Raw genomic sequence first — 11,815 nt, 5'->3', positions numbered from 1 at the left:
CATTCATGTGTGTGGTCGCTTCTCAACCAGTGAAGTGGGCTTTTCCTAAGAGCACAGCCATGAATAAAGAACAGTACCAAAACATCCTTTGAGAGCAACTTCTCTCAGGCAGTTTGGTGATGAACAATGCCTTTCGCTGCATGACGGAGCACCTTGTCATAATCCAAAAGTGATAACCAAGTGGCTCGAGGAACAAAACCTCAAAATTTTGGGTCAATGGCCGAGAAACTCCCCAGACCTTAAACAGATTGAGAACTTATGGTCAATTCTCAAGAGGCGGAGGACAAAGAAAAACCCAAAGGTCAAATGGTTAAAATAACGCTTAAGTAGAAGAAGTCCTTCATTAACTTGAGCCAAAATACAAAAGTACCCATCTTCAAATGTACATAAATATCAAACATATTAAGCTTGTATAAGCTCACTGTACAGCTTCATGTGATAGTAAAAGATCTCTCTCTCTCTCACTTACTCTCTCTCTCTCTCTCTCTCTCTCTTTCTCTGCTTCCAGTCCGAGAACGTGTTGTTTCCATCACTATCGAAAACCATGTCCGTTTCTGAAGTCAATCCCCTTATACAGTACATGATTGAGCATTTCATAAAGTAAAGGCAAACCACACAGTTATGTATAAAAACCAGCAGGTGGCGATATTACAGCTTCAGATACGGCATGCCACTGTGGTTATGTAACGGATTGCCATGCAGAAGTGAACTGATGTATAAAGTAGAGATATTTCTTGTCAAATGTGGTGGAATCAAATTAAACATTATTAGCCAATATGAAATATTTACTAGGTACAGCAATGAAGTCAATGTACTCAGTTATTTCCACCTTTATTTCATCTGCATTGTTGATAATAACGCCTCGAGTAGAGAGAAGCTACAGTATTAGAATTAGTTATTAGCTAGTACATAGTGTTGCTATGGTTACAGTGCACAGATCGCATCAATGACTCCCGGGTAACGAATTAAACATTTCACACGTATTTCACACAAACATTTTTGCAAATACACACAATTCTGTAACTTTTATTCACATTGTAGTGTGTATTGTCCTAGTGCAGTCACATTCACAGGATTAGAGAAGAGTTTCTGATGAGAAGAGTGTGCAGTGTAACCCGTCAGTGTAAGAGTCCAGCTCTATAACTGCAGTGCACGCTCCAGGAGATGTTCGTCCTGCACGTGGTAAGGCAGGGTCACTCTCAGCTCTCTCTGAGCCTCCATGGTTAGCTGAATTGTCTCATACGCGTTGGAATTTCCCGACCAACATCTGCGCGCCACCTACGGGAAAACATACATGATAATATCGAAAAATAGCTAAACCAAAGTATAATAATAATAATAATAATAATAACAAATGTGCCATGGTGAAATCCCTGTTTCAAAATTCCATGTTGGCGTGGACCTGCTCTGATGCGATTATCTACGATGTAGCTAGAAAGCGCCAAGGCAGAGCTAGCATGAAATACAGTTGGCACGAGAAAGACATAATTTAGTACAAAAAAACTAAGGATAGAGATATTCCTTTTAAACAGCTCTAAGATGGACTGCGAGGGCCGCCAGATCACTATAGCTGCCCCAGAGCTAATCGTCATAGCTAGTCGTCATAGCTAATCGTAGCATGTCATAGGCGATATCATACTTCACCATAGCCTGCTCTAACACCCGTAGGTGATACCATAACTCATAGCTCATGCCAGCAAGCTATGAATTGCCATGACATCCGCCAGCAAGCCACAATCTTGCTATATGATAACCAATGACTCTGGATTTGTAGCAATTAGTGAAAAAAAGTGAGCTTAAATTACAAAAACAAACCAATGATTAATACAGGAAAACTTGCTACTGATGCTTCTTCAAGATGGAGGCAGTGACAGCAGGTCATGATCTTAGCTAACATACCTAACATCTAATGTTACATGTTAAATGTAACGCTCTGTCTTTGATTGGACAATGTTTGCTTATTCTATCTATTTTATGTTTCTCCCCTAAAGGCATTTTGTGGTGGGATAAAAAGCATGATGGAATAAATAATCCACCCGCTCACAACCATAACCAATGCACTTGTCACTGTGAATGACGTGTTAGCAAGGCTTCAGACTAAATCAAAGCTAGGAGGTGTTTCCATCTGTGTTATTATCTGACATCGCTGATACTGGCTGGTTGGCTGAAAAATAATAAATCAGCCCTAGCCATGCTTCTTTGTAGTATTCTGAGTACTGCTCTTATGCCCCCTAGTGGTGGTGGTGCAAATTGTCTCACAGAAATCCAATTCATTCTGCTTTAAAAACATCTGATGACTAAAAGCTACACAGATCTGTACCTAACCTCCAGACTGATTGCTCTGGAGGATGTTTTCATTTAGAAGGCAAGACTTCAAATGTCAAATCTTATTTCTCTTATTTTTAATGACTCATGTATACTGGTTCAACTGATCCCACTTTAGTGCTCAGAGAATCCCAGTGCATTTCTAATTAAAAACCCGACTCTCTAGGCTGCCTTTTAATGAGAGTCAGAGATGGTGAAGCCACTTTCTTAAAACTTATCCACAACTCATTTCTGTTCCTAGACATATACAGAAGATATATAAAGAGAAACAACAGGAGAAAACTGAAAACGTTCTCATATACAGTACACACTACAGTGTCTGTGTTACCACACACACACACCGGTCGTCAGAAACACTCACCCCGTTAGACACGTCCCAGTTCAGCATCATCCTGGCTCTCTTTGCAGCCTCCTCAGTACCGTCCAGAACCAACCCAAAGCCGCCGTTCATTACCTCACCCCTGGATCAAAGCAAAAATCAGTCAATTATTACTGTTAACGATTTTTACCCCAATTTATCTAACATAACATATCTGTAGACAAAATATTTAGACTTAATTTAAACTCCCTATAACATTAGGATTACTTTTAATTAATGTTCATACTGTAATCGTTAATACTTGCTTAGTTACCTCACTGTGACATTACTGCTTACACATCCTGCATGGACAGATCACACTCTTCTGGATCACAGAACTCTTCTTGTTCCACACACTTTTTGTCCCAAACATTGCATTTTGTGCAAAGTTCAAAGGACAAACTCCTGTCGGACTGATCATTGTCTATGACCTGGCTTCGTTTGTGTAGTTTCTAACACTGTGCAAAAGTCCATACCATACCATAACTGAGGTCGCTGGGGAATGAGGTCGCTGCTGGAGTTGTTACATAAACAACCAGTTTTTTTGTATCTTGAGGCACATTGCAGCCTGTCACAGTAAAACATCTGTTCCTGGGAATTCCGGCTTTGATAATCTCCCAATCTAATCTCAAATGATTTTTACTTCTTGATACCTGTCTGCAATATCTGATATTTAATGTAGTTAGATATATTTTCAAATATATATAAAACTAATAGTCTCATTTAGACCCACATAACTCTGGCCAGGTAGTTCCTAAAGATGAATGTTGTGGAAACATCACACAGCGACTAATCTAAGTATTTTCTGTCTGTTTTACCTGCCTAAAGCTTTAATCATTTTTTTAATATATTGAATCTGATTGGAGACAGGACATGATGCATGTAATGATCTAGTCTCAGCCACATCATGTCTGTATTTCTATTTGTTTAAGATGAATAATCTGTTGATTCCCAATAGTGCATTAAGTTTAACCCTAGCAGTAAACGGAACTGTGTTTACCAGTAAATAAGTATAAATGTTGCTATGGGAAAGCCTGTAACATGGTGACTTTGACATAACCCAGACATGGTTAATCCAATGGTCTTCCATTTCTTAGTGCCAGTATAAGTGCAACTTTTTAAAAATAACTTTGGATCCTTTCAAAATCATTTGAAATCATTTACTCTTTCTTTTGTAAGAGAAAACTCAGAGACACTTTCAGTCCCAGTGACGCACTGAAGATGATCTGAATCTTTTTGCCATTTTATATGGTAAGGCACTTTTTTTGTTCAGTGTAAACTTGAATTAGTTTAAATTCTGCATCCTGTAGAAGATTATCTGATGTTAACTGTAATAAATGACACGGTCTTTAACAATCTCCTATAATCCACCAGTGTTTTATCAGTGTGATGTGTGTTTACCATCCAACACCACCTCCGTTATGCAAAGCCACCCACGTGGCTCCACGGAAAGCATCCCCGATAACGTTCTGTACAGCCATATCTACACACAACACACAAGCAGACCCATTCAGGAGTTCACATGTGTTATGTGTGTGTATATATACAGTATGTGTGTGTCTTTAAGTAAACACTGAGTGTGTGTACCTGCACAGAAAGCAGACCCGTCGTATATATTGGAGGTCTCTCTGAAAGGGCTGTCGGTGCCACTGACGTCATGGTGATCTCTGCTAATCACTACAGGAGCCTGAAGGGACAGAAACTCAACGTAAACCGTCACTTGCATGAGTGAGTTGCATAAGTATTCACCCCCTGAACTTTCCCACATTTTGAAGTGTTACAAAGTGAAACTGAAATAAACATTTTTTTTTCAGGTTTAGGTCTGTAATGAAGTGAATATGGTTTATGAAGAGGAATGAACTAATAATCCTGTAGAAATAATCCATGGAGTGCATCATCAGCCATTTTTTCATGTTTATAAAATACATGCTGTGAAAAGGGTCAAAGGGGGTGAATACTTATGCACTATATTATAATTATTATCATTAGATATATAATCATTCATCAGGTGTGTGTGTGTGTGTGTGTGTGTGTGTGTGTGTGTGTGTGTGTGTGTGTCAGGCCTTACCGTGACTCTGCCCTGTGCAACAGCCTGGTTTATGGCCAAGGCGATGGAAGCTCTTCCTCTCTGGTCTGAGTAGAGAATACGAGCCTGAGAACCCACCACCTGCATCGAGGAAACGTCAATCAAATACTTACACCAATATTAAATAAACACTGTGTTTTTCCAGAAACAGGAACGCACAGGCTGTAAAAATTCCTAACATGACATTACATTCAGCCAGCACTAAAACCCCCGGAGATACAGCAGTAATTAGTATAATGCCCAACCCCCACTATACAGTTTGTAGAATAAACAGGGATCAAAACTTTTGCACAATTAGACAGGCAGTGTAAAAAGTGTGCAGTATCTCTCACTCCTTATATATCCGTTCTGTGTTTTGTATACAGGGTTGCACTGGATTATAACTGGACTATACCATGTTGTGTTTTCCAGCCTCACGGATCCAGCGAATGTTGTCGCTGTACTGCTGTCGAACCCGCTCGGGAACAGTGCCACTGATCTCCTCCAGCACACTAGTGGCAATGTTATCAGTCTGCTCCAGATCAGCGGGGTTTCCAGACGTACAGACCCAGCGAAACGGCCCAAATCCCAGAGAAAAAATATCACTACACACAGAGGGCAAAGGTCAGACTCAGCAGGTCTCCCTATGCAGAACAGTAGTGCTATTAACTGCTATTATTGTGTACACCAACGTGTTACTATAATGGGATTAAAAGTATGAAGTCATTCCGCTGCTGTAGTGATAATAATAATAATAGTAATAATTATCATATTAATCGTAGTAATAGTAGTAATAGTGGTGGTGACGGTAGTACATTTACTTCATTACTTAACTACATATTTAACTGGAGTAGAGGATGTTTTTTAATTTTACTTTAAGACATCCTACCACAGATATCTCTACTTTCTACTTCACTACATTTGTGCATGGTGTTGTGTTACATAGCCAGAATGGCATTTAGCATTTGTAGCACCACCTGCTGACTACTATACGTAAAAAAAAAAAATAATAAGCAATTGCTACTGTATAGGTTAAAAAAGCTAAAAAAAAAAAGTAAGTAAAAAAAGTTGATGCTTAAGAAATAAAAGAATTTTATGGAAATCTACTACTCTTACTTGAGTAATATTTTTACTAGGATATCTCTACTTTTGCTCATGTAAAAGATTATTGACCTTTTCCCATCTCTAGTAGCTTAGTGTTTATGGTGTTGGACTGCTGATTGGAAAGGCCCGAGTTCAAACCCCAGCACTCCCAAGTTGCCACTGTTGGGCCCTTGAGCGCGGCCTCTAACCCTCAACCGCTCAGACGTGTAATGAGATAAAAAGTAAGTCGCTCTGGATAAGGGCCTCTGCCAAATGCTGTAAATGTAAAAGTGATGGTGGAAGTAATTGATAGTAATCGATAGAGTAATTGATAATAGTTGTATTAATAGATACTACTTCTAATAATACTGGTGGAATTAGTAACAATAAGAGTAGAACTAGTGAGAGTGGTGGTGGTGAGAGTAGTAGCATTAGCACAGCTCTATAAGAGGACAAAAACATCACCAGAGTACTCATAGTTCTGGATTTAGGTGAACATCTGCACTGCGCTACACTGAGGTGTAAGTGGATGTGTCTGTGTTAGAAGGTCACCCCATTATATGCTGCACGTATGAAGGATATTTAAACTCCGTAGCTCCGCCTCCTGTCTTCTCCACCTCGGCACCTGGCACATTAAACAATTCAACTGAGACAGCCGACATTATAAACAAAGCCACTTTACAGGCTGCTGTAAGGATAAATAAAGATTGCAGGAGGAGGTGGAGAAGGTGAGTCACATGTGCAGGAACCAGAGCTGAGAGAAGCTGGAACAGATGATTCCTCTCACCTGCTCGTTTGGCCTCCAGCAGAAAGGCATTGCCATAATCCCAGAAGAACATCCCCTTCTCCGAGAGCTTATTAATGGCTGCGACGTGTCGACGGAGACTTCAGAGAGAGAGAGAGAGAGAGAGAGAGAGAGAGAGAACAGCAGCAGGGCACAGAATGTAATTGAAATTGTATTTAAATTAAATGAATATAAATCGTCATTGTAGCTGCCTTAAATTAATGCATAAGCAGAAAAGTTCAGGAATCTAATGTAAATAATAAGTGGTGAATATGCAATAGTATTCAACATCATGTGGACGGCAGGTGTGTGTTTACCTTTCATGCACAGCATCTCTGAATCTCTGAGGGTCAGAGTTCATGAGCTGGTTGGCTTGTGTGAAGCCGAGCTGGACCGGGTAATAACCACCACTAAACGGGTTGTGCAGTGACGTCTGATCAGAACCCAAATCCACCAGTAATTCTCCTGTCTGCTCATACTCCTGCCACAGACGCTCCCTACACACACACACACACACACACACACACACACATTTACATTTAAACACAGATGCTCTTATTCAGAGCGACTTACAAAAGTGCTTTGAAGTTTCCATCAATGAACAGATGATCATTACACTGAGTTACTAACTAACTAAGCTGACTCCTAATTAACACTCACCACAATGCAACAATGTTGCCATGGTAACCCAAACTCAGCACCGTCTTGGCTTTCTTCGCCTCTCTGCAAGGAAATAAAGGTGAATCTCAAATCACACACTTGTGATGTTTGTAGTGTGTTCACACTCGGGAAATCAGTAAGATGTTGTGGATTGGTTTCTTCTAGTAATAAATACCGGCTGATATATTTATATAGTTTTATATTTTCAAAAACACTGGCTAATACTAATATCTTCTTTTTTTAGAGAACATTGCATGTGTGTGTGTGTAACCTGATGCGCTGGACGCAGTGGTCGAGGTCTTTCGTGACCTCCATCACCCAGCCCTGCTCATGCCTCTTCCTCAGAGGAGCTTCATCCACCTTCAGGAATCACAAACTTTAGGTTATTTGTTTTTACACTAAAGGTTTTTTAAAGGTGTTTAGATCTAAGTTTTTTAGTCTCCGTCCTGGAGAACCACCATGCTGCACATTTCAGTGTTTCTCATCAAAAGCCACATTTATGTAGTATATCTTACTATGGTGGGACAGTGGCTTAGAGCTTAGCACTGTTTGCTTCAAACCTTCAGGGTTGGTGGTTCGTTCTGTGCTTGTGTGTGGACTTTCGCATTTTCTCACCCCTATAGCGTATGGCAGGGTGTGTGGGTTTTTGTGCACCTGTAGGTTACCAGAAATTAAAGTCCTAGAACAATGACCTCTGCTGTGAAGCCACAGGTCACCGCTGACAACCACTGTGATGGATGGATGGATTAATCGATTTCTTAATATAAGACTAAAATAATAAACCAGATATCAGCTCATTACATAAACAGTATTTTTGGACATTATCACTCAATTAAGCTTGCAGCATCCTCAATCTATTAGGTGTGAATTTTTAATTCTGGAGTTATGCCTTATCTTGTGTATTTCGACATTTCATCTAGAAGCCTTTAATCAGCCACAGGTGAGGATTCGGCTTTCTAAACCACTGAACAACCCTCTAACTAATAAATCCCTTACAGTGTGAAAGATTTCAGTGTGTACAGCTGTGTTACTCCAGCACCAGGACTGAGTAACACTGACCTATAGACCCCTGGATCTTGAGGCTAATAGTTACAGTGAAGTTGGACGTTAGCGGCTCATGTTGAGCTGTAGCACTCAGGAATGTGTGATCGATGTCTGACCTCTGCAATGACCCCGATACAGCCAGAGATGACGGCGGCTTTCGCCTGAGCTCCGCTCATACCGCCTAACCCAGAGGACACGAACACACGACCTCTCAGGTCACCCGTGCCGAGGTAGCGCCGTCCTGCGTTCAACACGGTGAGCTAGCAGAGAGAAATCCTAAATCAGTCCGGGGTTAAAGTTTATTCTGTTGCTGAGATTTTCTCTCTGATCTATAAAAGCCTTGCGTCATAAATAATAAGTCTGGAAAACCAAAAGAGAAGAACAACATTAAGACGTCTTGTGATCTGCTTGTTACCATGGTGCCGTGAACGATGCCCTGAGGACCAATGTAGCAGTAACTTCCTGCAGTCATCTGTCCGTACCTAAACACACACACACACACACAACAAACAATGAAAGATGCTTTTACTAATACATGATTGGCAGAGAGTGGTGTGAGACGTGAGTCAGTGTGAAGGCATCTCACATGGTGTTTCCCAGAGCGAACATCTTCTCATAGCTCTCTCTGGAGGAGTAGTTCGGGATGACCTGAGAAACAACGACGGTTAAAATCACATGGTGGAAATCTGAGTGGAGAGAGAGAGAGAGATAGAGAGAGAGAGAGAGAGAGAGAGAGAGAGAGAGATGTACCATGCCGTTAGTGATGACGCAGCGTGGTGATGAGGGCAGGCTGGGAAACAGGCCAAGCGGGTGACCACTGTACATCACCAGGGTCTGCTCTTCAGTCATAGTGCTTAGGTAATGAAACACCAGCCAGAACTACACACACACACACACACACACATATACAGAAGGTGTATAAGGAACATAAGGATTTGAAGGTTATAAAACACATTTTATTACATAGCCAGGGGCCATGCATGCAAAGAATGCTGGAGGTACCTGTAAGGCCAATAGGTGATAATAAAAGTTTTTTTAGAACGTCTGCTTAAGTCTTTTGAGATAATATTTGGCTTTTCTTTAATCTTTTAAATCCTAATATACATTATTTAACCATGTTTAACTACAAATAATATTAAACATTTAATAATATAGCAAATGGCGGCACGGTGCCTTAGTGGTTATCACTTGCACCACTAGGGTGTGGGTTCAATTCCTGGCTAGGGTCGATTCTGGCCTTTTCCACATTTTGTCATGTTACAACCACAAATGCAAATGTCATTTTTTTGCAAATTTGATGTAACAGACCAACACGAAGTGGCATATAATTGTCAAGTGAAAATAATAAATAGTGTTTTTTTTTTTTACAAATAAAAATCTAAAAAGTGTGACATGCCTATGTATTCAGCCTCCTTTTGCCCTTTTGGAACCAACTACCTTCAGTAGTCACCTAATCAGTAAATACTTTTGTGTCATTTATTCTCAGTATAAATACAGCTGTTCCAGCCCAGGGGTTGATGTGTTGTGAGATTGTGTTTGTATACAGTATATTAACATGAAGTCTGATTATACACAGACGTTACCTGAGCCCAGTTACTGAACACTTGTCCGTTTCCCCCGTAGGTGACGAGCTCCTGTGGGAACTGAGACGTGACACAGATGTTAATGAGATTCAGAGTAAAGAAGATGTAACAAGACTTTTAAGGACAAAAGACTTATATGTTAATAGTACTTAAACTATAATAAGACTATACTACAATAATAAATACAGCCTAGAGCAGTGCCTTTCTGGTGCTGCTATGATTGATGAGAATGCACTTGCGTGTTGACTGATGTGTAAATACCTGGGCTACAGCAGGATCCAGGTTATTCATGATCATGTGCATGATGGCTGCTGCATGCCTGCACCTACAGGGGTACTGACCGATGGGATACGCCCTGTGACACACAAAAACACCATGCCTTCATTCTCAAACACAATTTTACCTCCAGTTCATTCATTCATGCACTCCATAACAATTAACGTAAATATAAACTGTACACTGTGTCAGTCTTTAATGAAGTAAAATTGGGTTTTCCCCAGGTACTCCAGTTTTCTCCCACACTCCAAAGACATGCAAATTAGGTGTGTAGTGTGTAAATGAGTGTGTACTGTATGTGTGTGTGCTCTGTGATGGATCTGCACCACGTCCAGGGTGTACCCCGCCTCGTGACCTAAGTGTCATGGTGTAGGCTCCCCTCTTTCTCCCCTTCTCTGTGTGTGTGTGTGTGTGTGTGTGTGTGTGTGTGTGTGTGTGTGTGTGTGTGTACCTCATGCGTAGAGCAGGGCAGAACCGATACATGTAAATGTGTCCATACTGCGTGAGCTCCTGAGCAAATTCGGGAGCCAGACTCGCATGTAGACTCGGAGGAAAATATCGCAAAGCGTTCCTCAGAGCAAGCTGGTTTAGAGAGTTAACAGAAAGAACCAGATCAGTGTTACTGTACTGTATATCATTAATATAAACTATTGTAAAAGATTAAGATTCTTTTTCAAGTCTCTCACCCTTTTCACTAAATTTAAAGAAATCCATTTTTTTCCCTCTTCACTAAACTCTTATCTTCTGTAATTATTGACAGGGCTGCAAACACCATCGAAATGTTTAAAAGCACGACCCAAAGTCCTGTCCTTTGGACCGTGAACACACTCTCTGACTCTGAAGGAAATGAATGAATGCATCTGCTGTCCCTAATCTACAGTCTTATTCAGTCCTGATCATTGCACTGTCCTGATGAAGGCAGTCACATCCATTAATGAGAGTTTAAGTGCAGATTGTATATATTCTTAATCAATTCTAAACTGTACTAAAGTGGTTTTACAGGCACAAAATTAATATAGGAAAATAAAATATGATTCATATTAAAGGACAATCAGAGGAAGCTTGAAGGACTCACTCGTCTCTCCTCTGCGGTGAGGTTTGGAGTACGAACAGGTGCATGAGGAACATTCGGGTCTCTGCCATGATTAAGTGGAAGCGGGTCGAGAGGTAACCCTGCGCAAAGCTCCTTTAAACTCATCATAACGCCTGAAAGTAGAGCTGAGAAGGAATGACAGAGCAGCTGTGGTACAATATCAAATGGGACTGGGAGTCTTCCTCATCTTTGTCCTCCTCCTCCTCCTCCTCCCCTTCACACCATTGGACGGCTGGATGCTTTAACCTTCGAGCTTGTCCAGTGAGGACCTGAGGATCTGTTCCAGGGGTAATCATTAATTAAAGATAAAACCACAGAGACCCTTCAGCACAGCCCAGGTGACAGTCTATTTATTTAAGAATTAATCATTAATAAAAATTTTGCAAATTGGCAAAAATCAGTGGATAAATTCCATATTTTCAGAATTGAGGAAGATTTAACCCTAGTCTTTGCTGTAAAGCACTTTATTGAACACTATCCAGACTGTTTACTTCAACTGTGAGGTTTTATACAAAACTGGTGAAGTTATTTAAGACTAGTGGGG

The 11,815-nt window shown here is 40.6% G+C and overlaps 1 protein-coding gene across 1 annotated transcript; it reads right to left on the bottom strand.

Annotated features, from left to right (window-relative positions):
- Positions 1–814: 814 nt before the first annotated feature.
- uroc1 (urocanate hydratase 1) lies at positions 815–11,429 on the bottom strand. Its single transcript, XM_053498934.1, has 19 exons — positions 11,254–11,429; positions 10,630–10,760; positions 10,164–10,257; positions 9,903–9,962; positions 9,070–9,198; positions 8,906–8,967; positions 8,735–8,801; positions 8,436–8,579; positions 7,547–7,635; positions 7,276–7,338; positions 6,933–7,112; positions 6,619–6,716; positions 6,384–6,456; positions 5,164–5,353; positions 4,752–4,850; positions 4,271–4,370; positions 4,085–4,166; positions 2,687–2,786; positions 815–1,278 (listed from the first exon to the last, which is right to left on the bottom strand). The coding sequence occupies exons 1-19, from the start codon at positions 11,377–11,379 to the stop codon at positions 1,138–1,140; spliced, it is 2,028 nt and encodes a 675-aa protein (XP_053354909.1). The 5' UTR covers positions 11,380–11,429; the 3' UTR covers positions 815–1,137.
- Between the last annotated feature and the right edge of the window lie 386 nt (positions 11,430–11,815).

This window comes from Clarias gariepinus, chromosome 6 (assembly GCF_024256425.1).
Source record: "Clarias gariepinus isolate MV-2021 ecotype Netherlands chromosome 6, CGAR_prim_01v2, whole genome shotgun sequence".
NCBI lineage: Eukaryota > Metazoa > Chordata > Actinopteri > Siluriformes > Clariidae > Clarias > Clarias gariepinus.
This window is presented reverse-complemented; position numbering and strand designations above follow the sequence as displayed.